General features: G+C 43.5%; 1 protein-coding gene across 1 annotated transcript; it reads right to left on the reverse strand.

Annotated features, from left to right (window-relative positions):
- Positions 1-4,244: 4,244 nt before the first annotated feature.
- Positions 4,245-27,185, reverse strand: LOC105053977 (protein FLOURY ENDOSPERM 6, chloroplastic). Its single transcript, XM_010935337.4, has 8 exons — positions 26,316-27,185; positions 26,088-26,224; positions 22,279-22,452; positions 21,979-22,202; positions 6,766-6,911; positions 6,538-6,685; positions 4,703-4,771; positions 4,245-4,626 (listed from the first exon to the last, which is right to left on the reverse strand). The coding sequence occupies exons 1-8, from the start codon at positions 26,885-26,887 to the stop codon at positions 4,531-4,533; spliced, it is 1,566 nt and encodes a 521-aa protein (XP_010933639.1). The 5' UTR covers positions 26,888-27,185; the 3' UTR covers positions 4,245-4,530.
- Between the last annotated feature and the right edge of the window lie 419 nt (positions 27,186-27,604).

Consider the following 27,604-nt stretch of genomic DNA (forward strand, 5'->3'; position numbering starts at 1 on the left):
AAAAAAAGAAAGAAAAGAGAGAAAGAAAAAAAAAAAAAAAAGGGACAAAAAAAAGAGAGCAACTAAGATTTTCTCACCTTTCATTTTCTATCAACTTTCTCTCTCTTATCTATACGATTTTCTCTCTAATTTCTCTCTCTAGAAACATCTCACTTTCTCCGCCTATAAGATTTTATCTTTACAAACGGTTCTCTTTAGATTGTGTCTCTTTTCTAGAAGGTTCTAGGTCCCAGAAAGATCTCTAATAGTTTTGATAGATTTTGTAAAAGGATCTTAACTGTTGACTGTCGGACAGTTTGCTGTCTCCATCTTGATTGGATCGAGTATTATTAAATTTCATCATTGATTGCATCCTAATATGATCTTTGAATTTTACTTGATCAATTGGATATCCTAGATTGAATCAATAGAAAAGTCGATCATTATCGCTCAACCAGTCCTGTAAGAATTTTAAAATTTAAAATTTTTATTTTAAAAATAATTATGATTAAATTTTGATAAAAATATAATTTTGAATATTAGATTTTAAAAGAGAATTTCGAAAAGCTCGCCATCCCTGCAAAATTAAGATGGCTCCATATTGAATAAAAAAGACTACTCAAGTTGCTACTACAAAGATATCAAACCAATATGATAGTGGTACTCCTTAGCAAGTTGACTGTCGGATAGTTTGCTGCTTCTATCTTGATTGGATCGAGCATCATTAAATTTTATCATTGATTGCATCCTAGTACGATTCTTGAATTTTACTTGATCAATTGGATATCCTAGATTGAATCGATCAGAATGTCGGTCATTATCGCTCAGCCAGTCCTGTAAGAATTTTAAAATTTAAAATTTATATTTTAAAAATAATTATTATTAAATATCGATAAAACTATGATTTTGGATATTAGATTTAAAAAAAAAAATTTGAGAAGCTCGCTGTCCCTGCAAAATTAAGATGGCTCCGTATCGAATAAAAAGGACTACTTAGGTTGCTATTATAAAGACATCAAACCAATATGATAGTGGTACTCTTTAGCAAATTGATAGCACCGCTCAGCAGAAAGGAGTCATTGATTCTATCCGAAATACTCGGATGGAGTAGCAAGAACCAAATATAGCCCAAATAGTGCAAAGCTTAATTGGCTTAGTGTAATCACAATAATAGCTATAGCAACAGTGACTGCAATAATGACAAATACAATAATAAGCATCGCCACCGCAAAGACATAGGGAGCAGCAAAATTAACAAAGTAATATCATAGAATTAAAAAATTTATCTCCATTGACTTTCAAGGAGACTATACTTTTGAAAGCTAATAATTAGATTATGGAGATTGAGAAGACGTTTGTTGTTTAGGAGTGTCAAGATAATAAAAAGATTCAATATGTAGCTTATTTGTTAAAAGATAAAGTGTTTAATTGGCGGTAGAGAGTGCAATACAAATATATATAGGATAGGGAGCAACTTACATATGAGAGATTCTAAAGGGCATTTTATGATCAGTATTTCTCTTGGAGTGTAAGGATATCGAAAGAATAAAAATTTATTTATCTAAAATAAAGAAATATGATAGTTGTAGAATATAAAGCTAAATTTATTGAGCTTGCCAAGTTTGTTTTGAGGTTGATTGAGGATGAGCGTCACTGAGTGCATAAATTTGAGATGGGATTGAAGAATATAAATTAGAAAGTAAATAGTACTATATGAATTAACTACTTATGCAGATGTAATAATAAAGTATTAATAGTTGAAAGAGAAATCAATGAAGAATGTGCAGAAAGAAAAAAAAATCAAAATAGAAAAAATATGTCTAATAATTTTCAAGTATAGAATAATAAAAATACTAGGGACTTGAATAAGAGGTCAGTGAATGATAATTCTGGACAAGCTAACGGCGTTAAATAATCTAGATACGGTAAACCTCATGCTGATATTGAATATTATAGAATCATTGGTGCTTGCTTTAAATGTGGCAAGATAAGTTTCAAAATAGTTGAGTGCTTATAGAGACTGAGAGTTATCCTAACTCAATAATTGAACTAAACAAAGATGGAAATATGAAATTCTGGACCCAAGGAAGGGTCTATGCTCTTACGCAATAAGATTGTGGACTTTCGATATAATGGTAATTGGACTAATCAATTGATTTCGCTCGTAAGATAAGTAATGATCCACTTTCTCTAAATCTTTTATTTATATAATATTATTTTGAATATAGAACAAATTGTTAATGGATTTATATATATTTTATGAATCTTATGAAAAATGTGTTTTGAATGAAAATTAATACGAAATTTTAAAGTAATATTTCTTGGACTGTTTCTATTATTATTTATTGATATGAAATTATATATAGATATTTTGATTTGACTATGAGATATATGTTATTTTGTGAAATTTTTTTTGATACAAATCAGATTCAGTCTAACTATATTCGGAATCTTACTAATTGGGGGCTATGAATTGACACTTTTAGCTTATGTTTCTGTTTTTGACTCTATTACAGAATATAAATATGGCATTCCGACCTCACCACAAGGTATAAGTGTGATATTCTGATTCGGCCATAAAGTATAAGTATGATATTCTGGCCCCACCACAGGATATAAATATGGTACTCCAGCTTGATCAAAAAATACAAATATAGTATTCTGATCCAGCCATAGGGTATAAATATGATTATAATTAAATACTGATGATTGAGTAAAATTTATTTTGAATCAAATTTTTGAATATGATTGATTTCAAAATTAGATATATGATTATGTATATGAATATTTGAAGATACTGATATTAGTGAATTCATGCTTTGAAAATGAATTTGATTATGTTTCTGTATTGATTAATGATAAATTATATTTTAATTATTATAATTTATATTATTATATGAATTACTTAGTTAAGATATTTGTTGCTTATTGGACCATCTAGCTCATTATTCTCTTTCTTTTTTAGATTTAGATGTTTAGTTACATATGCGGATACTGTTTTGAGAGTGTGATTAGAAGCGAGATTAACAGTATCAACATAATTTAGATTTAAATTTATTATTATATTTTATAAAATTATTATTTGAAATTTAATAGATATAAAATTTTTAAATTTTATTTATTAATTAGATTCGTTAATTAAATTTTAACTTTTAGTATTTAAATTATCTCCATTGTGATACATTTGATATTATGATGAGATATCTTTCATGCTTATGGAGAATATACCCCATAAATATGCAGCGATTGTCATGACTTCTGATTCACGATCTTTGATCGGAAGTGTGACATGCCTATTTATTTTATTTGACAATATCATAATGCTAGGGTAAAAGGTTTTTCTGTTTCGAAAATTTTATAGGCGCCTAAAATTTAAAGGAAAATAAAACCTCTAAGTCTCTGGTGCTATTAAAATCTGTTAATTGGAATCTGCCCCACTTTTGCTCGCCATATCAACATTATGTAATTTAAAATTATGCATGCGGCCTATGTTGTTTATTTTTTTCCGCCTGGAATATAGGAAGAACTAAAGTTCAACAACAAAATCAACCTGATTGGAAACCAGCGATAAATTTCTATAGCGCCAGATAAATAAAGATTTTCTTAGATTCCTCAACAACGAACACCCCAAAAAGAGAAAAAACGATTCATTTATTTTAATTTATTTCTCATAACTTTGAGAGTTTTTACCTTGGAGCAAATTTCAATTTCACTAATTTTTTCCGCAGCCCTATTAATTGCCTCTTTCTTTTTACACTTCAATGGCACCAATCATGTGATTAAATGTTTATACACGAGTTCTACCAAATTTCCTATCATCATCATGTTGTCCAGCTTTAAATTTGATACGTTGATCACCTTTTTGTCATTTTTTACCAAAAATACAGATTGCGGGTGAGCTTGAGAAAACTTCCAACAATTTTTCCCACCCGTGCCATGCACACACCATATCCTATATAACATCGTTTCAACACCCAAATCAACCTAGACATATCATGTCTTCCCCACTCCTTGAAATCTGCCCCGCTTGGAGGTCAAATCTTGTTTATAAGGAGTCAATTGTAAGGAAAAAAAGCTCCATTTTTTTTTTTTGAAAAAAAGGATCTAAGTATGTCGAAAATTTGACAACAGTTTACAAACTGCTATAATCTTGACATCGATCCTCTGATTCGATGACAAATGCAAGGCAAAGCATCTTTGGTCAAAAGAGCGATCAGCTGTGGGACCTGGAATAGTGGTGCCCGCTGAGGCTTTAAGAAGACTAGTAGATGGATGGGGATTTAGTTCATTCAGTAGTACACAAGCAAGTCCAAAGGCCTCCAAGATTTTTAGTACAAGAAGTAGACAATGAGTAGGGCGTGAAGGCCTACAATGAAGATATTCTCCATTTAAGAACGTGAAGAAAAATTTACTTCACCAAAAAGGAGTTAACATTCCCACATCTTAAATTCTTGATTATGGATTATTAAAAATGAATTGAAAAAATTGGATTGACTAGTTTGTCTCTGCACAACAGGCCACCAAATTTCATTCCTGGCATGTATACAGCAGTCAAGGGATGATAAGGAGGTTGTTCTCATGACCGTAATTGTGCACAATGGGGCGCAGTGGGTCAATTTTCCAAACACCATCAACAATGAACTTGACCTGTACCATTATGAGAAGACTATCTGGAAACCAGGTGACAAGTTAACAATCTAGTAAGAAATGGATCGCTTCTTACCTCATACCGGCCAGGATACAATTTGAGGTGCAAAGAAAAGAAGCCTGAACTTGATTGTTCCATCCTCCTCTGCAAAATATCATAAACAATGTAAATTATGGATTGCATACTTGAATTTTAAATAGGAAACTGTACCAGAGAAATGAATAGTGGAATGAATAGACATGCAAAATGGCAAAAAAAATGTACACTGACACAAATGTTCGACATAATGCAAGTATACAAAAGGATGGGGAAATGTTCCTATCTGTTGCAATATATGAGGTTTCCACCTGTTCTTAACAACTCCAAATGTACCAATTCGTTAAACTGTAGTTTTGCCCAGCTATGATTCAGATTAGTAAAAGTGGGGTTTTGTCTATGTACTGTTATCTCTTCCGGTTCACACACACACAGAGGGAGGGAGCCAAGGACTACCATAATCAAGCAACCAAGGAGGGACTAGACGGCCTTACTTATCTGATGATAAGAACCTCATATGCAGAGGTGTCTTTATCTTCTGTTATAAGATGGGATTGGATTAAGAGATAAATCTAACTAGGCACCAGTAGACAAATGCCCTGGACCAACATGAGCAAGTAATGATGAAAGGAAGCCTTGAACGCTGCGAGACCAATTAGGTGACTTTCAGAATTCTGTGCTGATGTTAAGAATGGGGAGCAATATTTTTATGATAGTGAATGAAAGGGGATTCACATGGTGTTGGTAGTCATATGGATAGTTGGAATACCAATAACATGGCCTATTGTAACCATTGAGAAAAAAATATTGTTTGATGTTTTGCAGTGCTTCAAAAATGGGTTGGATCAGTAATAAATTCAAACATGACTGAATCATGTTACAAGAGGAGGGAATCCTTTTGTGGTAGTGAATGAAAGGGGATTCACATGGCATTGGTAGTCATATCATATGGATGGTTGGAATACCAATAACATGGCCTATTGTAACCGTTGAGAAAAAGATATTGTTTGATGTTTTGCAGTGCTTCTAAAATGTGTTGGATCAGTTACAAATTCAAACATGACCCAATCTTGGTACAAGACGGCCATGATCCTACACAAGAAACCAAGGGCCTGTTTGGATGCTAAAACCACTTATCCAGCGACATCCTAATTGCTGGTAGGAAATAGATGGAAAAGAAGGAATGGAAAAGGACAAGAGATGAAGGAATCACATAACCGAAAGGGGGCATGGTGGAACAGATCGTCCCTAAAAATTAAAGAGGAAAATCACCTATTTATTCAAATACACTATCCTAATTTTCTCGCATTATGTATGTTTACAGCCCTCACAAATTTTCAAAAATCTCTTCCGCATGCGCTCATTTATCCCTTTCTATTTTTCAACTCTGTTTGGCCTGGGCATGTTAAGCATGGATAATCTATTCTGGCATCCAAATGGCCCCTAGAAAGCATGTTTTAGATATGATGTTAAGGGAGGCAAGACACCACATTGCTTTAGTATTAGCTGTACAAGAGTATCATATAAGCTTAGGTCAAGTATATGCACCACTTGGAACAGTTCAAGAAAATACCTACCTTTCTATGCACTTATGCATGCTAAAGATGCAAAAATTTTAGATATTCCTTGGTCCAGGCCCAAATCATTCGAACCCTATGCATAGCTAGGGACAAAAGTTGGTCAGATTTCTGAGAATGTTTCCATAACAAGGGGGTGGACTACATACAGCTCAGGAAGCCATGAATTATTTGATTAGAGAAAAATAAAAGTTTGCAATTTGCACCAAGACAATATCCCCCCATCTAACAGCTAATTAGGGAATCATTCAATATCATGAAATAAGATAAACATTTAAAGACTTAAGAAAAACAAACCTGACTTGTCCATCCATCAAAGGATCCAGCCAACAGAACCTCTTTGGCAGAGTTTGGCCAAACTATGCAGGTTGTACGAAGAAGGTTCAGAGCATTCTCAGCAGCATCAAGCCTTTTTTGTTTCTCTTCCATTATGTTCCGTGCTTCTCTATAAGATACAATATTATTAGATGCTTCTCAACTAGAATTCAGGAACGATAAGAGATCCAAGTAGAAAATGTTACATACATCAACTCAAGCGCCATCTTGCCTTCAAGCACTGCCAGTTTGGCACGGATTGACCGTAGTTTATCTCGGGCTTTCATAATCTCAGTCTCTTGAAATTCCCAAGCATCAGAAAGTTGATGTAGCTCCTCCACTGAGCTTTGTTGTTCCTGAAATATTACAAAACTAATTAAAAACTGTAGTTGCAATCATTATAATCAATAGTAATTATGAATACGAATAGACACTTAACATGTACAAAAGGGATCTCAAAGAACCAAATTCATATGGATATAAGTATGTACACATGCAGCTGGATATTTGCTCACATGAAATAGCAGAAAAATGATTGTTCTTATTTAAGTAGTCATTAATTTGTTGAAGAAACACATCATTGGACAAATGGATCCATTGCATGTCTTGTTTAGGATAAGTAAGACAGAGAAAAAGAAGAGCTTCAGTGCAGGTAACAGAGCATGTCTACTTATTGCATTAAGAAATTCATCACTTCTGACTTGGGATAAAAAATTATTGCATGCTTGATTAAGTTTACATATAACACATCGCATATTAACTTAATAATAACATATATTGCATATGTACCCAAAAAAAAAAAAAACATATATTACATATTTAAATGCCTTTTGCAACACTGAAGAAACAAGAAGGCTATTTATGCTTATGGCGTCAATGTTAGGTGCAAGGCAACCCGCCCAAAAGAAAATATGCCAATTTTGTTGCTATCATGGCACTTTTGACTTCTTCCCGATTAATGCACCTAGACAGTTGAATGACTTGCTTCTTGCCGCTGCTTTAGATTGTACCGATTCTCAATTAATCCATCCTCCCCTACAACAAACACCCCCCCCCCAAAAAAAAAAGAAAGGAAAAAGGAAAACCACGAAAAAAAAGAGAAGAGGACAAGGCCAGAATTATAACTATCCAGCCTTGTCCCAGCTATTTTGGGCCAGCTTATAAATCCTCTTTTGTCAAGCATTCCTACTGAGTGCAACCTATAAATGTTATTTTCAATATTTTTCCATACCACTTTAATATACGTAGGAAATGCAATTCATGATGATGTTCAGAAATAGTTGATGAAGAAACCTGTATGAAGAAGGGTCAACTTTATCATTACAGAATCTTCATCTCCTTCATTAATTCCTCTATTTCTTTTATGTCTGGGACACAGATGATGATGAGACTTGATACAAAGTATAACAGGAAAGCATTTGCTACTAATGACAAATAGCAATGCCATGAAAAAGAAGCTTCTATAAGTGCTTTCTGAGTAATTTTGCTGTGCAAATAGGATTTTTACAGTGGTTATATGAAAGAATTGCCATATGTAGGAGCAGGGGCGGTTGAAGGGCAAGGCCACCGAAGCCCTTGCCTTAGGCCCCCGCCTCCAGGAGGCCCCCCGCTTGCGCGCATCCGGCATCGCGGTCCAGCCTCCGCCTCCCGCCTCCGGCGTCCTGGTCCAGGCATCCAGCCTCCGCCTCTGGCGTCCCGGTCCACCCCCCCGGCCTCCACCGGTAAGTTTCTTCATTTTTTTTGTTTTTCGACACTCCCCCTCCGCCCCGGTTGTGCGCCGGGCCGGCGGCCCGCCGGTCCGCCTTCATTTCTCGAAAGCCGGAGTCTGGAAGAAGGCCTCTCCCTGGTTCCGTCTTCGTTTTTAGCTTTAGGCCTCCAAAGATGTTGAGCCGCCCCTGTGTAGGAGCATAGCAGGGAAGCATATGGTATTGATGTTTCACCTCCAAATAAAGACAAGTTAAAGCTTCAATTTATACCATGCAGATAATGACACGGCTCTACCCTCTTGCAATATTTTTTTTCCCCACTTTTGATTTTCTTATTATCATGTATAAGGGTGTGGATGAACAAATGTATTAAATATTTGAGTCTAAAATGAGAAATCTCAAATATTTGTTTTTCAAGGGTTTAAATATTGGTATCAGGTCTTGGCTTGATTTGCTCCTGGGAGTTATGGAATTGGATGGATGCTAGGGTCAAGACAGACTGAAACCGTCACTAACAACAAAAAATAAAAAGGAAAAAAAATAAAGAAACAAGTGGGGTCCTGGTCTGTCTCAACCAGCCTGGTGCATCCCAAGTGTGGAATGCAAGCGGGATGGTTGGGACATCTGAAACCATTAATACATTGGTGTCCCAAATGCTCTTCAGGAGCCAGTTTCCTATCAGAATGGTACCTGTTGGTGCAAAAATCCGCCGGCGTCGGAGAAGCTGGAGCCGAGGGAGTCGCGGTCGCCGTCGGGACCTGCAAAAAAAGTCTAAACCGGAGTTGGGGATGCTCCGGCAAGACCCTCCGACGCTCAAGTCAGTTCTCTGCCTCAACAAGAATGGAGTGCTCGAACGAAAATTTTAGCAGAGTTTTGAGATAGAAATTAGAGCTTAGAGAATAACGTATCTGGAGGTCCCCTTTTTATAGGTGGAGAGCGTAACAGATTGACAGCGACGTCTGTAACCGCCTGGTGGTGGGCCGTTCGGGGCCATGAGGAGTTTGTTATGGAGAGTAGTGGAGTGGCGTCGTGGCCATCGCCGTGGCCTGCCACGTGGAGCCTGTTGTGGAGAGTGAAGTGATGTTCGTTGTCGTGACTTGTCAGAGAATGATGGAGCCGCGTGGGATCCGTCATAGGAAATGGAGCAGAGTCGCGACCATTACTGTGGCCTGCCAGGGAGTCCAAACCTGTCGGTCGAAGCTCGATTGGGATGTCTGGTGGAGAGGGATAGCTCTCCGTTTGAGAGGAGCTCGGATGTTGCTGGCGAGCTTTCTACCGTTGGGTGCCTCGGGCACTAGCAATGCAGGCGAAGGTCATCTGTTGTAGAAGCTCGGTCAGGAGCTTTCTGTGGACGAAGTTCAGTTTCACGCAGAATCCGGCAGAAGGTCGACCGGCAGCGGATGTCGGATGGCGCTGGAGAGGTTTACCCGTTGTAGGGGTTCGGCTGCTGAAGCCCGTGCGTCGTAGGAGTTCGTTCGGAATCTGTCCGCTACATAAGTTCGGTCGGAATCTGGTTCCCGTAGAAGTCCGGATGGGGATCGTTTGTTGAGGAAGCTCGACCAAAGCCTGCCTGTAATAGAAGTCCGGAAGGAATTCGTTCACAAGGGAAGCTCGAGTGGAGGCTTATAGTAGAAATTCGACGCGGACCGCTCGTAGTAGAAATTTAAAGTAGACCGCTTGTAGCAAAAGCTCGGAGTAGATCGCTTGTGGTGGGGGCTCCTCAGGGCTGAAGTCCTGCTCCCGTAAGAGCTCGGACGAAGTCTACCTGCAGTAGGAGTTCGGAGAAGAAGTCCGGCTCCCATAGGAGCCCGGATGGTCCGCCTTCTGGGTTTCATCCGGGCTCCTACGGGAGCCGGACTTCTTCCCCGAACTCCTACTGCAGGTAGACTTCGTCCGAGCTCCTACGGGAGCCGGACTTCAGCCCTGAGCTTCTATTGCAGGTAGACCTCATCCGAATTCTTACAAGGACCGGACTCCGAGCTCCCACCACAAGCGATCTACTCCGAGCTTCTGCTACAAGCGATCTACTCCGAGCTTCTGCTACAAGCGATCTACTTCAAATTTCTACTACAAGCGGTCCGCGTCGGATTTCTACTGTAAGCCTCCACCCGAGCTTCCCTTGTGAACGAATTCCTTCCGGACTTCTATTGCAGGCATGCTTCGATCGAGCTTCCTCAACAAACGATCCCCATCCGAACTTCTACGGGAACCAGACTCCGACCGAACTTATGTAGCGGACAGATTCCGGACGAACTCCTACGATGCAAGGGCTCCAGCAGCCGAACCCCTACAACGGGTGAACCTCTCTAGCGCCATCCGACATCCGCTGCCGGTCGACCTTCTGTCGGATTCTACATGAAACTGAACTTCGTCCACAGAAAGCTCCTGACTGAGCTTCTACAACAGATGACCTTCGCTTGTAGTGCTAGCGCCCGAGGCACCCAACGGTAGAAAGCTCGCCAGCAACATCCGAGCTCCTCTCAGACGGAGAGCTACCCCTCTCCACCAGACATCCCAATCGAGCTTCGGCCGACAGGCCTGGACTCCCTGGCAGGCCACAGTAATGGCCGCGACTTTGCTCCACTTCTTATGACGGATCCCACGCGGCTCCATCATGCTCTGGCAAGTCACAACAACGAACATCACTCCACTCTCCACAACAGGCTCCACGTGGCAGGCCACGGCGATGGCCACGACGCCACTCCACTACTCTCCGTAACAAACTCCTCATGGCCCCAAACGGCCCACCACCAGACGGTTATAGACGTCGCTGTCAATCTGTTACGCTCTCCGCCTATAAAAAGGGGACCCCCAGATACGTTATTCTCTAAGCTCTAATTTCTATCTCAAAACTCTGCTAAAATTTTCGTTCGAGCACTCCATTCTTGTTGAGGCAGAGAACTGACTTGAGCGTCGGAGGGTCTTGCCGGAGCACCCCCAACTCCGGTTTAGACTTTCTTTGCAGGTCCCGGCGGCGACCGCGACTCCCTCGACTCCAGTTTCTCCGACGCCGGCGGATTTTTGCACCAACAGGATTGGCGCTAGAGGAAGGGTCTGTGTCTTCACAGTACCCTTGTTCTTAAAGGAGCGTTCAACGGGACCACCTCCGGTCATCTTCTCCGACATCTCCTCCGATTGCCTACCTGATCTCCACCTGATGCCTCCCCGAAGGGCATCCACCAGGCGGTCAACGGCCTCCGCGGTCAGATCTCAGCGAGCTCCGCAAGCCCCGGCCTCATCTCCGATTTCCCAAGCTCCTCCTCCGGTGACGGCAGTCGGCATGGAGCAGTTTGACCTGTTGGTTCAGCAGGTCAGAGGCCTCACCGAAGCAGTGCAGGCCATGCAGCAGCAGCCGTAGGCATCGGTGCGGCTGGAAAGAGCGTCGCCAGAGTTCCAAAATCCGACGACTGGACAGGCCACATGGGCCAGCAGCCCTGTCTTTCCCAGAAAAGAAAAACAGAAGGCAGAGAATCCTCCGTCCAATCATGATTCAACCCCCGGAGAGTCCCTACCTCCGCTCCACCAGAAAACCCTCGAAGCCCGCAATTGAGAGGACCTCCTGGATCAGAGATTCCAGGAGATGAACCAGCGGATCGAAGAGCTCCGCCGCGCTCCCACTGCTTACGGTAAGGACATCTGCACTGGTCAACCTTTCTCTCAAATGATCATGCAGGAACCAATCCCGTCGAACTTCAAGCTCCCTCAATTCGAGAGCTACGACGGGACCTCGGATCCGGTCGACCACCTGGAGGCCTTCCGGACCATGATGCTGCTCCATGGTGCACCAGACGCCATGTTGTGTCGAGCTTTCCCGTCTACCTTGAAGGGAGAAGCAAGAAATTGGTACTCAGCATTGAAGCCGGATACAATCTTCTTCTTTGACCAGATGAGTCATCAGTTCGTGGCTCATTTCGTCAGCAGTCGGCATCCCCGGCGAGGTTCAGAGTCTCTCATCAACATCAAGCAAAAGGAGGGAGAATCCATCCGAGCTTACGTCAACCGCTTCAACGCCGCCGTTTTGGAGGTCCGGAACCTGGACCAATCGGTTGCAATGGCCGCGTTAAAGAGCGGCCTTCAAAAGAATGACCTCCTCTTCTCCCTAGAAAAGAAGTATCGCAGAGACTTTGCTGAACTACTGGCTCGGGCCGAAGGATATGCCCGAGCGGAGGAAGCCTTCAAGCTGAAGGACGAGGAAGCCGCGAAGGAGCGGCAGGCGGGCGACTCCAGCAAGCTCGCAGTTGAAAGAGGGCTAAGTGAAGCCCGGCCACGTTCTCGGACTCCTCCCGAGCACAAGCGCGCCCAGACTCCTCCCCGAGCACGCAAGCAGAGAAGCCCGGACCGCAGGGTTCGGCGGGGCTCTCCCCCAGGAAGATTCCGCAGCTATGCCCCCCTCAACGCATCGAAAACCCAAGTGCTGATGGAGATCAGAGAGCAGCTCCCAAGGCCAGAAAGGATGCGCACACATCCCGGAAAGTGCAATCCTAACAAGTTCTGCCTCTACCATCGTGACCACGGCCACGACACAGAGGAATGCATTCAACTCCGAGACGAGATCGAGGAGCTCATCAGACGAGGTCGGCTCGACAGGTTCATTCGATGCCGACTTGAGGGTAGAGAGGATCGGCCAAGGACCCTGCCACAACCTGAGCCGCCGAGGGAAGAGCAGCCCAGAGATCGGCCTCCAATTGGGATCATCAACTCCATCTCTGGAGGACCTCGACGGGGAGCAGACCTTCTATGACCATGGAATTTGAAAAATCTGTAAATGTATTACTAACGACCTTGCTTTAAATCAAGATTCCTTTCAGATTTGCATATCTTTTCCTTTTGGCATGGACTCGTAACGACAGGGGATAACCCCTTCAGATAATGAAAACAAAGCCATGTTAGGAACATGAGGAGAACCTTGTCCTAATATGAGCAAAGTTGAAAGTCCGGTTATTTTAAGACCGGACGGGGGGAGAGGCACATATAACGGCCCTTATGTGCCCCCATAGCCCTGCTAGGGACAGGAGGAGAATCTCGCCCTAACATGAGCAAAGTCGAAGGCCCGATTCTCCTTAGACCGGATGGGGGGAGAGGCCCTACAACGCCCTTATGCGCCCCCACAGCCCTGTTAGGGACAGGAGGAGAACCTCGCCCTAACATGTGCAAAGTCGAAGGCCCGATTCTCCTTAGACCGGATGGGGGGAGAGGTCCTACAACGCCCTTATGTGCCCCCACAGCCCTGTTAGGGACAGGAGGAGAACCTCATCCTAACATGAGCAAAGTCGAAGGCCCGATTCTTCTTAGATCGGATGGGGGGAGAGGCCCTGCAACGCCCATATGTGCCCCCACAGCCATGTTAGGGACAGGAGGAGAACCTCGCCCTAACATGAGCAAAGTCGAAAGCCCGATTACTTTTAGACCGGATGGGAGGAGAGATCCTGCAACGCCCATATGTGCCCCCACAGCCCTGTTAGGAACAGGAGGAAAACCTCATCCTAATCTGAGCTGAAATCGACTACATCAGGGATAGGAGGAGAACCTCGTCCTGATGCCAACTAAGATCCGGTCATTCAAGATCTGATAAGAAAAAAGAGAACCTTCTCGACGGCCCCTCCGCGCTCCCGTGACCTCACTAAGAGCAGAGGAAAAACCCTCACTCGAGAAAAGGAAAAGAAAAAAAAAGACAAAGTTAAAAAGGAAAGCGACGAACTACACCAGCGACAAATGAAAAACAAATTACATCAAAGATACAGGGGACCCCGCCTCAGCGAGGACGGGAATTCTTATCAAAAATCCTCATTCTCCAAGAGGGCTCTCAACACAGGCCTGGGATAAGATGGCTTCCTCAAGGCGACGAGAAGTTCGGACCCCCGAGCTCGAACTCCGAAAAGAAGCGTCAAACTCGAGTGGCCCCGGACAAATCTGCGGCCATAAACAAAAGGGACGGGTTAATGCGACAACGATTGGGTACCTTCGAATGACATCGATATCGAGCAAGATAAAAACCGAAAGAAGTTCGGCAAACGACAACTTAACACATGAGTAGAAGAGGTAATGGAAAATTTTCTTTTCATTTCATTAGCTAAGTATGCATTACAAAGTCCTTAAGGCCGAAAAAGAAAGATGACAAGAAAAGCAAGCCAACGTGGCGATGACCAGGAACCTTCAGACAACATCGAACGAGACAAAAAAATATAATAAAAAAAGTTCGGCGGGCGATAATTTAACACAAAGCGCGGACAAGGTAACAAAAATCTCCTTTTCATTTTGATTAACAAGGTATACGTTACAGAGCCTAGAAGGCCCAAAAAAAAAAAAAAAGAAAAACGACAAGAACAAAAAAAGAGGACACATAGAGGGACGGAAGGCAAAAAAAGCCCTAAGGGGGCCTGGCTTCTTCCGACTTCGAACTTTCGGCTTCGACCCTCATCAGGGAGTGCCTTAAGCTTTCGACTTCTTCTTCCAATTCTTTCTCCCTCGTTAGCATCTCCATATACCTCCGATGAAACCGTTGGCTTTCGTTCTCCGCCTCTCGGAGCCTTTTTTTCAGGACCTCGGACTCCGCCTCCGCGTCTTTGACCGCCTGCTGCTCGTATACCAGCTGGATCTTCAACTACTGCAGCTCGGTCCTCCCCTCCCCAAGGGCGATGGATAGCTCTTCTATGGTTCCTCTCAGGGATTGGAGTTCGTTGGGGTCCCGAACAGGGGCGAACTGGGCTCCTTCAGATAACTGCCTTTGAAGGCGGGCAACCTCGTCGGTCGCCATCCTGAGCTTCCTCTTGTAGTCGTCCACCTGCTTGCACCAGCCGGCCTGGTATGCATTGTAGTTCACCTCGGCATCCTGGAGCTGTTGCTGAAGGTCGGAGAACTTCTTCAACCATTCTCGATCGTGGTCGGCCCGAGTCGAAAGCCAGGACGAGCTTCCTTCCAGCTGGCCAATCTTCTCCCGTGCAGCCAACAGCTCCGCTCCAAGAGAGCTGATCTTGGAAGCCTGAGCCCAAGATCGGTCGCTGGCGCGCTTCTTATGTTCCTCGAGCTCCTTCTCGAAGTTCGCCTTCCTCCGACTGTAATCCATGATCCCTTTCACGTGGAGGTTCCGGAAGTAGGTGGCCTCCGCAGTGGCCTCTGAGTGGCTCTCCCTCAGCCGGCGAAGTTCGTCCTCCATCTTCCTCGATTTTTCTGTTAAATGACAGACTTTCTTCTCCAGATGTCGGATCGTGGACCTCAGCGGAACTCCCTGTGGCAAGGGAAGTGCTTTGGCAGGACACTACCATCGGGAGACAAAAGCGTCAAGACGCAGCTCATTGCAGAAAGAAAAAAGAAAAGAGAAGGGAAGTTCCCCATAAGGAGGAGCTCAATTTTATTGATTGAATGTCTCTTAAAGACAAAAGGAAAAAGAAAACCTGCAGTGAAAGAAAAATACAAAGTCAGAGGTTTCAGACCTCCGAAGCAGGAGTTGGGGAGCCCGGTGTTCTTGGAAGGGGAGCTGCGGTGGCAGCGGCAGTAGGAGAGGGCCCGGCTTCATCTTCAGATGCCTCATCCAAGAAGCTGAAGTCGAGCTCGAAAAATTTCTTGACCATCTTCTCTTGGCAGAACTCGAATCCTTTGATGAATGCATCTTGGCCGAACTTGACGTTCAGGTCCCTCATTTCAGCGGAGGCCTTGAACTCCTCCACCGCTTGGCCCCTGGCCTCCGAGATCAGAACCGAAATCTGCTCCGCCAAATTTGTGACCTCGGCCTCCGTCTTCCTCACCATCTCCTCCGAGGCCTGCTTTTCTTTCTCAAGTGCCTCTTGGAGGTTGGCTACCTCGGCAGCCTTTTCCTTGAGGTGGGCGGCCTCGACCCGACGACCTTCCTCCGCTTGGATAGCGTCCCTCCTCGCCCTGTTCATCGCCTCGATATTGGCGAGAAGCTGGTGCCCGATCTGTAAGGACGACCAGAAAGCCAGAATGAAAGCCGAGAAGTCAATTGAATGAAGGAGCGAGGGGAAGAAAGAAAGTGAATCGGCTTACCTCGAGAAAGGACTCCAGAGAGTCCCATACCCACTATTCGGGATCGGCATGGACGATCCTCTGGACGACTTCGGACAGGACGCACCCGTCGACCAGTCGCTTTATCAGGTCCCTGTCATTAAAGAGATTCTCCACCGGCTCTTCCTCGGAGCCGTGGGATTCTTCGATGGCAGCTCGGCGGCCGCTGACCCTGCGGGCCACCGTCTTCTTTCTCCTCCCCCTTTCGACCCCTGGCGCCTCCTCGGAGTGGGCCCCCAAAGCGGAAACCTCGGCGGGAGAACTCCTCAAAGAGGCTCGAGAAACTGGGGGCTCGACATCTGAAGGAACATCGACAGTGAGGGCCGCTTGGGCAGGCATGGCCGAGCTCGTCTCCTCTGTTCTGGCCTTCTTTGCCGATCCGGAGGCCGCAGCGCCTTTTCTTTTGTGAACCTTGAGGCCCCCGGCAAGCATCCGTGCTGCTTCGGCGTCCATTCCTAAAAAAAAAAAAAAGAAGAGAGAAAAAAGAGATCAACAACGGAGTGAAAGAAGGAAGAGGTGACGCACAGTTAGAAAAAAAAAAAAGGGAAAAGAGAAGAAAAAAAAAAGAAGAGAAGAAGAAAAGAAAAAAGAAAAGATGGAATACTCGCAGGATCCAGGGGCCTCAAGCCGATGTTGAATAGAAATTGCTCCTTCAGAAGGTTGGGAAGGGAAGGAGTTAGATAACTAAGAAGTTTCCGGACGGCTTGAAGGTCGTTCTCCCCCAAGCTGGGAGCCCGACGGATGGAATCCCTTAGGGAGCCCCAAGGGGGCAATCCCAGCTTTAAATTCGGACATTGGACGTAGAGGTACTTCCCCTTCCAGTTATAGATAGAAGAGGGAGCACCTTTCAGCAACCCCTTTTTGCCGAATTGGGGGGAGAAGTACCACCAGTCCTTTGCCGAGGGGTGGCGCTTGAAGGTATAAAAATACCTAAACAAAGAAAAGGATGGCTGAACTTCGACTACGTGGCAAAGGGAGAGGAACCCTATAAAAAACCTGAAGGAGTTCGGCACGACTGAAGCTAAAAAAATGTCTAGAAAACGAAAAAGAGCAACGATGAAGGACGGGAGCCGGAGTCCAGCACGGAAGGCCTCCTGGTACAAACAGAAACGGCCAGGTGGGGGGTGCTAGCCCGGTCGGCGGGACCAGGAAGCTCCAGTTCGTACTCCGAAGGAACTCCATACTGAACCCTTATCAGTAGAAGTTCGTCCGGAGTCAGAGAACAGGGAATGGAGTCCGGCGCAAAGACCGGACGAGGCCCAACCCTAGATATGGGTTCATCTACAGTGTGAGGGTTCTGAGGGACTGAGACAGACGAACTCCTGGAACCGCTAGAGGCGGAGGTGCTAGAAGACATTTCAAGCAAAAACTCTAAAAATCTCAGAAAAATCGGAAGGAATAAGAGACGAAAGGTTCGTGGGGAACCAAACAGGTGGAATGCGGCAGAAGAAAAATGAAGAAAGAACACCTAAATGACGAGAGAAGGAACGAAAGTTCTGAAACTAACCTAAGCTGCAGGGATAGGGATGACTCAAAGAACACCTAGGGCCAAGACGGACGCCGAAGAAGGTCGGAGCTCTCAAAAAGAAGACGGGCACCAACAGGACTTTCAGGCAGAATGAAACTCCTGGAGGAAGGACGGGTTTAAATAGACCATGGGATCCGGCGTTATAATGATTGCGGATCTCCTCAGGCCGACCTATGTTCGCCACGTGTCCCACTTGTCACAGCAGGCGGTTAAAAGAGGCTGACAGCTGGCAAGGCCATTATTGCGCCGTACCTGGGGCAACGCTCCAGCGGGAATTCCGAAAAGTCTCTTCGGGTCGCCCAGATTTGAAAAGACTCCGGCACGCGCGCATTAAATGCCCGGATATCTGGGGGCGATCGCGCGCAGAATTCAAGGGAGCAACTTCGGCTGTGAAAATTTCTCTATACTTCCTTCATTCGAAACTAGAACTCGGAAGTAGGGGGACTGGTGTTGGGTATAAAATACCCCCCCAGCCGAAGTTCGCTTCAGGAGTGACCCTCCCGGGGTTCTTCCGACGTCCGACTTTGGGCGACATCTATCCGAACCTCTTCGACGGCCGAGCTTCCGCAATGTTCCCAAGTTCTGCCGACGGATAAACTCCCCCAGCTTTTTCCATAAATGTCGACCGGATTCCCCCGACGGACGAACTCCTGCCGCATCTCCCGGACTTCTCCAGCGATAAGCTTCTTCGGTCGTCTATCAGACTGCCTCAAGTGCTCTCTGGATTCAACTATCGGCTGACCTCCTACAAGGGTCAACCGTTCTCCGGACCTCTTCCAGATCTTTTCCAACAGGATTCGGACGGACTCCATCCAAGTTTCTACGACGGTCGACCGCCTTCTGGATTTCATCCGGACTCCTACGGGAGCCGGACTTCTTCCCCGAACTCCTACTGTAGGTAGACTTCGTCCGAGCTCCTACGGGAGCCGGACTTCAGCCCTGAGCTCCCATTACAGATAGACCTCATCCGAATTCTTACAAGGGCCGGACTCCGAGCCCCCACCACAAGCGATCTACTCCGAACTTCTGCTACAAGCGATCTACTCCGAGCTTCTGCTACAAGCGATCTACTCCGAGCTACTACTACAAGCGGTCTACTTCAAATTTCTACTACGAGCGGTCCGCGTCGGATTTTTACTGTAAGCCTCCACCCGAGCTTCCCTTGTGAATGAATTCCTTTCGAACTTCTATTGCAGACAGGCTTCGATCGAGCTTCCTCAACAAACGATCCCCATCCAGACTTCTATGGGAACCAGACTCCAACCGAACTTATGTAGCGGACAGATTCTGGACGAACTCCTACGACGCACGAGCTCCAGCAGCCGAACCCCTACAACGGGTGAACCTCTCCAGCGCCATCCGACATCCGCTGCCGGTCGACCTTCTGCCGGATTCTGCGTGAAACTGAACTTCGTCCACAGAAAGCTCCTGACCGAGCTTCTACAACAGATGATCTTCGCCTGCAGTGCTAGCGCCCGAGGCACCCAACGGTAGAAAGCTCGCCAGCAACATCCGAGCTCCTCTCAGACGGAGAGCTACCCCTCTCCACCAGACATCCCAACCGAGCTTCGGCCGACAGGCCTGGACTTCCTGGCAGGCCACAGTAATGGCCGCAACTCTGCTCCACTTCCTATGACGGATCCCACGCGGCTCCATCATGCTCTGGCAAGTCACGACAACGAACATCAGTCCACTCTCCACAACAGGCTCCACGTGGCAGGCCACGGCGATGGCCACGACGCCACTTCATTACTCTCCGTAACAAACTCCTCATGGCCCCGAACGGCCCACCACCAGGCGGTTACAGACGTCGCTGTCAATCTGTTACGCTCTCCGCCTATAAAAAGGGAACCCCCAGATACGTTATTCTCTAAGCTCTAATTTCTATCTCAAAACTCTGCTAAAATTTTCGTTCGAGCACTCCATTCTTGTTGAGGCAGAAAACTGACTTGAGCGTCGAAGGGTCTTGCCGGAGCACCCCCAACTTCGGTTTAGACTTTTTTTGCAGGTCCCGGCGGCGACCGCGACTCCCTCGACTCCAGCTTCTCCGATGCCGGTGGATTTTTGCACCAACAGTACCAATACTGACAATACTGTCCTATTCCACCAGGACCTAAAGTATTGCTCGTTGTTTAATGACGATCCACATTATAATTTTGATAGAGCACTGTTATTCATTAATTTGATGGGCTATAAGTAAATATTTAACAGATCATTTAAGAAGAATAATAATGGAATTCAATACCATGTGATTTACATTTGTCATGTTCTCAATCGTTACAACAAAGAAAGAATGGAAATTAAGTAGTCAGAAATCAGAGGTGACGCTAAAAGACCTGAATTAGAAATGTCAGTTAAGTGTCGTTGCTTGAAACTTCTATGTTTCAACTTCTCTTCAAATATTCTTGTCCTCAATTTCTTTGAATAATTTTTGAAGCTATTTAAACTCGTTGATTGTTGCAGCCCAAAATTGATAATTTTTAGTTAAAATCAAGGGGAACATCCCTGTCAAAACTGCAACTTCTATTCTTGATCTGTGCTGATACATGAAATATCTCATGCTGCAATACCAACTAAATAGCTAGTGGCTCATTGCTCAATCTTTCCAAAATCAAGAATAATTAAATCTTTCAGATCTTTATTAACTGGTGTTCCAACCCAATATCCAGTAGTCATTCCCTGCCCAATTTTCACTATTGTAATTAACGCATATACAGGTACTCTAACCATCACCAGTCTCAACTTCTGATTTTTAATATTCCCTCTATCCAGTCTTTTATAAGCATATCATATAAACTCTCTTTATTTTGTATTTATTAGCTCATATCATACCTTATTAAGGATCTGACATCCAAGAGCCCATTGAAGATTTCTTCAATTAGATATCTTATCCACCCTTACCATACCTGAGGACACCCAATTTCTTATCATTGCAACCAGGTGACATCGCATGCTCTTGTTCACAAGAACATCCAAATCGTGTTACACATTTGTCACCAAACTTAGCTTAACTTCTGGTGAAACACTAATAAGAAACAATCTAACAACCCTTTTATTTACCCATTTTGGCAACAATTAAATTTGTTTATCCATTATATGGGATGAATAACTTATGATCATTATCAACATACTTGAGTCAAAAAATATCGCTTTTAAGGAACTCACCTAGCATCAAGAAAGTCGAATAGACATTTATTTCATAATCGAAGCCCCTTTCAAATGATTCTAACATCTAACTTCATCATGATGCTTTATCATCTAGACTTAGAATTGTTATTCACAATTATCAGAATTGTACATCTAACTTCATCATGATGCTTTATCATCTAGACTTAGAATTGTTATTCACAATTATCAGAATTGTGTGTGCGCGCGCGCACGCATGCGTACATGTGCGTGTGTGTGTGCATGTATGTATGTTTCAGTTTAGAAAGAGAGTTTTAAACAAACAGAGAAAACATGTAAAAATATCAGAATATCTGCTAAATGATTACTTATAGAAGGATCATGTGAAAGTTACAAATGAATGGGAAAAGGAGCACAACAATAAGCAAAAAGGACCTATATAATATGAAAATCAAAACTTTAGCACCAGAACTATAGCCCACTCTCAGACCTAATTCCAAAATACAATAGTCATTTTTAGTAAATTTTATACAAGTAGTGTATTAGTATGAGAGTATAAATGTTAGTAGTCATTTTATACGTCTCCCCGGCACCGTTAGATAATAATATGTTAATGTCCCAAAGTTATTTTTGAATCTCAAGGTCCCAGAATCAGAGACACAATTAATGTGTATAAATGGGAGAAAAGTAGATCTCTAAAGATAAAAAATTTACAGCTTTCAAAGCACTGGAGTCTAAATATCTTAATGGTTAATTGTTTACTTTCACAATCTTTGCAGGATGTCTTGATGGTAAAAGAGCCACAAAACAACCATAGCAATATATGTTAGAATTTTTGAATAGAATCTAGAATAAATCCTAAGAAAATCGATACCCATCATTGCTCAGTTATCCATCTTTACTGCATTTTTATAACTTAGTTAAAGCAAAAATCTAATAGTGTCACATATTAATAGCTATGAAAAGCACTAACAGAGTAAAAACTGTAATCCATATTATGAAGTCTCATCTAGAATTAAAGAAATGTAGAAACAAATCAGATACCTTCTCCTTAGCCCTTGACCTAAGTAAGTGAAGTGCAGAAGTGAGATCTGACTCCAAGTGCTGAAGGCGAACACGTATCTGACTTTGGTCAGTGTGTGATTCATTTCTTCCGGTACTAGTTCTGGCTGCACTATCTGTTAGTTGCATCTTGCTATCCGTAGAAACTTCATTTGAATGATCATGATCTAATATATTTATGTCACCAGTGGGAACAATTTCAGCAGCTGCATAGAACACATGATACAAACTGAAGTGCTGTAAAATATTAAAACCCAACAACTTCATCAGATAGTATGTAACCTTCAAATTTGATTGCAGGATTGCCTGCCCTCTGAAGGCTCCAACACCTCCATGTATCAGGCTTTGAACTTCTCATGCCATCAACATCCGCTGATGTTCCATTTTGTGAATGAACACCACCAGATATGCTGGTCATCTCACTCCCACCAACTTTCCTTTTACGACTAAAGGATACTGCATGTTCATCACCCTATATCAGTTAAAGAAATAAGATTCTGAAGATTGAACAAGAAAGAGAACTGCCAGTGTAATCAATTGATGAACACTATCACAACATATCAACTTATCAACTAGTTTTGAGAACAGCTACATATATTGGAAGTTAAGCTGTCTTCAAGAAACCAGATGGTCTATCTGGCCATCCCACAATAGAGTCTAAAGCACAGAACTTATTCAAATATATGAAAGAAAGTGGAAAGTAAAAGTTGCTGTTGGCAATACACAGCTCAAATAAGCCCAAAAGGACTTGGATAGGGAACAAAATTAAAACTGTTGCACAAGAAACTCGCATCATATTTGGGCCTAAAGCTCTGTTTGGCTAAGCTTTTAGAGTGCCAGAAAGCACTTTCTGGCTCTCAGAAAGCACTTTAGAGTGATACAGTGATGTTTGGTAAAAATATCGAGAAGTTATTTTGGTTTTGTCAGAAAGCTGAAAAAGTCTACTTGGAAAAAGCTGTATTTTGAAGCTTTTCCTAAAAGTGCTTTTTGGCTAATATTAGGAAGCTGTTTTGCTTTCTCTAAAGTATTTTATCAATATGATTGCTAAATAGCAAATAGCTTTTTGTAAAAATTCTACTTCTAAAAGTTCTACTTCTCAAAAGCTCTACTTACAAAAGCTTCAAAAACTCTACTGCCAACAGCAATCCCAAACAGGGTCTTAATCTCAAAAGACATTTAAGTTCTAGTATCGTAGGAAAATTATAGATGAAGAGAAAAAGAATCCAACTCAAAGTAGACTAATGCCCAAAACCAAAAGGTTCAGTTACATTTGGACCCAACAGAAAACTTGGATCAAAACTGGACCTTCTAAAATGATTTCTTTTTCAATATTTCTACATAACTTATCAAAACTTATTTATAGAAACTAGCCACTATTATGATGTACTTTGACATGGTTGGAAGTTTTATTTTTAATTTCTAAGTTGTTTATTAATAAAAAAAATAGATAGGCAGCAGTGTTTCCTGCAGTGAAAGAAAGGTAATTTATATAGTGAACCATATTATCTCGTTGTCAGAATGGATTGGAACCACACTGAACCCCAAGCCAACTTAAATCAGGCATCTACTGGTTCCATCCAAGCCCTTCAAGAGCCAACAACAAGATGGGTCCATCTTAAAGAGGGGTCCATCCAAAATCGATTGTTTTGGGCAAAATCATAGACCACATCTTGGTTGATCTAGCACCAATCATGCCTAACCTAATCCAAACTGAACCCACATCATTATTCTTGGACATTTTTGCAGTTTTACCAGTCAAACCGACAAGTACTGTGCTTATGACCTAAGTTATGTTCCTACATTTCCTACAGTATCTGGCATTTTGTATTTTGAACCCAAAATCACAGAAATTACATCCACCAATAACCATCCCTTGCTAGTAAGGGCAATTTTGCCGTTTAGGCTTCAGTGGCTAACACCATAGTTTATAGATAAAAGGAAATCTATCAGACAGTGGATCAAACTCTCCTTTTCTCTCCCCTCAAATCATTTGTTCTCTCTACTTTTCCCTTCCTTTTCTTCTTTCCTTTCTTTTCTCCTTCATTTTTCTTCTCTGTGTTTTCCTCTAAGGCTTGACATTTACATGTTAAATATCAAGTTTTCTAGCCTTTAAAGCATAATAGACATGATCCAAGGACTAGTGCATTTTGTTCGATAATTCATGATGAATACCAGCATCAAATACATAGCAATGTTCACCATCACGGTATTGAACCCCACACCAGGGCCATTCCATTACTATGTTGGTATGCCTCCCATACCGCATATGAATTTGGTACTGGTACAATATGGTATGGTCGGGATGCATTGGTACCAATTAGTATGACAAACCATGATACATAGTCTCTACAAGATTACAAAAGTATTACACCGAGTACACAATGGAAACCTTATGTATTTTGCAAGGGAATCCAAGATTACGGCATCCAAGATTACATAAGTATTTCACCTTGGCAAGATAAGTCATCTAATACAGGCCTGAAATTTGCAAAAGCTTCCATCAGCATCAGAATAGATAGTTGGAACAGCAGTTTTTATAACCACCAGCTCTTTTCACACCAAAAACTGAAGAGAAGACTTGTCAGCTCCTATAAGTTTATTTATCTTCCTCTTTATATGAAGATTATGGTATCTAGTGTTTGAATAGAAGGCTTAACAGCTGTCACAAGTAGATGTGACATGCTAAGTTGAAATACAAGCTTGGCCAACAATATAATAAATGTCTTAAACAGTTAGCTGTCAATGAAGCATGAATTTCAATCACCATAACGAGGTGCGAGCACCATCCTTCACCCATGAAAGATGTGATATATAACATCCCCTATGATGCATGTACTTCCATAGCATGCTTAGAATGTTAATCAAAGCACTGCATCCTCTGGCCTGCATATACAGTGTAGTGCTGCAAATGCATTTACAGGCCTCAAGTAGCTTGACTAACATTACTTATGGAGGAAAGATGAGTCATTGGAAGGGTGTCATAACTCTAAAATTTTTCAAGAACATAAACCATATCAACTTTATTTTGGCATTCCCATCATTATATCTTAACAGAAAAGAGATGTACATTAAAATCAGTTTTGTTAGGCCTAATGTGCCTTTCTTGCTATTTAACAGATTTTTTCTTGAACTAAGAACCTTGCTACACTAGCCCACAACTCATGAAGTCATATTCCTCCTATGGACGCCAGTAATCTATCATTATATTTAATACCATCAACATGCTCACAAATGAGACATTTAGATGAAGGTTGTTGGTAAATAAATAGTACTCCAGCATGGCAAGTTTCAATTAATCATCATGGGAAACCATCTGTACTATACTCTGACTGTAAGTGAGTTTGTATGGATATACTCAAATTATGTAGAACAACTTGGATTAAATTCAACAAAACCTTACTGAAGCTCGTGCTTGGCATCTTTAATGTGAAGGAAGAACTGACCTGGAGGGATGCCCACCAAGTGTTCAACATCATGAAATCCAGAGTCTTAATTTGTAAGAGGTATGCTACATATACTGGTGTTCATGTAGCCGTGATAAGTGTATACATGGTCAGAATGATGAACCCGCTCTCTATGATGGTGCATCATCAAATACAGAAATTTTTTGGCACGCTAAGGTGGCTTAAAATGTGGTGCATGCTACTTATAGACCAACACAAGAAGCATGTACATAGAGAAAATATTCTAATGAACATATATATCACAAGAAATTAAACAACAAAAGAGTCAAAAAAAAAAATATTTAAGAACACTATCTAGGTGTTACCATCTGGTATTGTGTTCTAACGATTTACCACCTTCTTTTTCCTTGTTTTTCCCCTTTTGAGTGAAGATTTCCTTTATAGCTTTTACGTTTGCCAGAAAAGCTAATTATGTAAATATACTAAACTCCCAAGAGTCTTGGAAATCGAGAAAGGGTGAATAAGTATTCATCTTCTTTGGCGTCAGTATGGAATTCTTTTTATATTGTTGGAACTTTAAAAGAAAGAAAGGAAAGCACAGAGAAGCTGGCAAATATAAAAAGAAACTCTTCTATCACATAACCCAATTACCAAAAACTGATAAGAATCCAAGAAACATCAACTCACTCGTATCTCCTGGACCAAACGAACCTCGACCATTCACTCCTTTCTTGCTGGAGCCCATGCCAAACGCCAAGCTCCTCTCTACCTCCAGCCTGCTCAATATTCCCTCAATCCCACCATCCTCCCCACCCTCCGTTTCCCTTCAAAGATTAAACAACACAATCCATCAAAAGCAAAGAAAAGCGACCAAGAATCGAACCAGACAGTAACATCAAGGCGAGCATCTCTCACATCGATCTCCCAGAAGAAGAAGCCGTGGAAGAATCCTTCGAACCCGGAAGCCTACCATCATTCACCTCGGAAGAAAACCGCTGCTGAGACATTCTTTCATCTTCTTGGAGGGACTCCTTATTCGAAGAATCAAGACTCTTCAACGAATCAAGATTGTCCCCATCACCGCTCTCATCCTCCAGATTCCACCCGTAGGCAAGCCATCCGCCCTCGGCGGCGATAGCGTCCGCCAGATCCTTCCTCCCGGCCGCGATCAGCTGCTCCCTGGTCGGAAAGAAGCCCGGATTCTCGGACGTCTCCATGAAATTGTATACCTCCTCCTCGAGAACCCACTTCCCCTCCGGCCCGGACGCGTCCTCCCCCTTCGCCTTCCTCTTCCTCGGCCCCCTCAACCGCGTTCGCCGCCATCGATTGGCAAGCCCTAGGCCGGCGTTCTTTGATTGGACGAGTGAGAGAGAAGGGGATTCTTGGGGGGCTTGCCGGAGGGCGAGGAGAGGGAGGGGAGGGAGGCTAGGACGAGAGAGGCGAGAGGGAAGAAAGGCGGAGGGACGCGAGGCCGTGATAGAAGCCATCTTGGCGCATTTCTCCAACGCGAGCTGGCGTTCTTTTAAGGGTGTCTGTCTTCCTTCCTTTCCTTCTGCCTGCCTTTCTCTTGCGAGATGGGAAGCGACAGCGAATAGGATTAAAAAGCGGGGGAAAAGCAAACTAGAGCGAAGAAGAGAACAATAACGACTGGGAAGGACGGCTTTCAGAAGGCGGAGGACGGGAATCCGGTTTGTGGTGATCGCGAATGATTGGTGGGGCGCTCGCCTTGACGTGCCCCGTGTGCACGTGAGGTTCGGTGGGATCGGCGGTCGAGCGAGAGGGATGGAAGATACCAGAGGTAAGGATAAGAAAAGGGCGCGGAGGAGTGGGGCGCGCGCGAAGGGGTTCGGGTGCGTATTTAGCGCGAAAGATGGATTCACCTTCCTTCGCGCGAAACCACCGTTGGATCGCTCAATAGTCGTCGACGTCTGTGCATGTGATGAATGAAGAATTCGGATTGCTTAACGATCTGTGCGGGGCGCGGTCCAACGGTTTAATTGGCGAAAGAAGATCGATCTTTCTTGCGCGCGAAAGATACAGCCCATACCCCGCGCGACGGGGCAGAGAAAACGGAGCCGTTTGGTGTTTCGCCGGGACGCTATCGGAGAAGGCCATTTCGGGGGAAGTCAAACAGCAAAGCCGGTTCTGGATAGGCAGGCGGGTCCCGCGGGAGGACCACAACAGTCTCTGACACCAGGGAGGTC

The sequence above is a fragment of the Elaeis guineensis genome, chromosome 2 (assembly GCF_000442705.2).
Source record: "Elaeis guineensis isolate ETL-2024a chromosome 2, EG11, whole genome shotgun sequence".
Lineage (NCBI taxonomy): Eukaryota > Viridiplantae > Streptophyta > Magnoliopsida > Arecales > Arecaceae > Elaeis > Elaeis guineensis.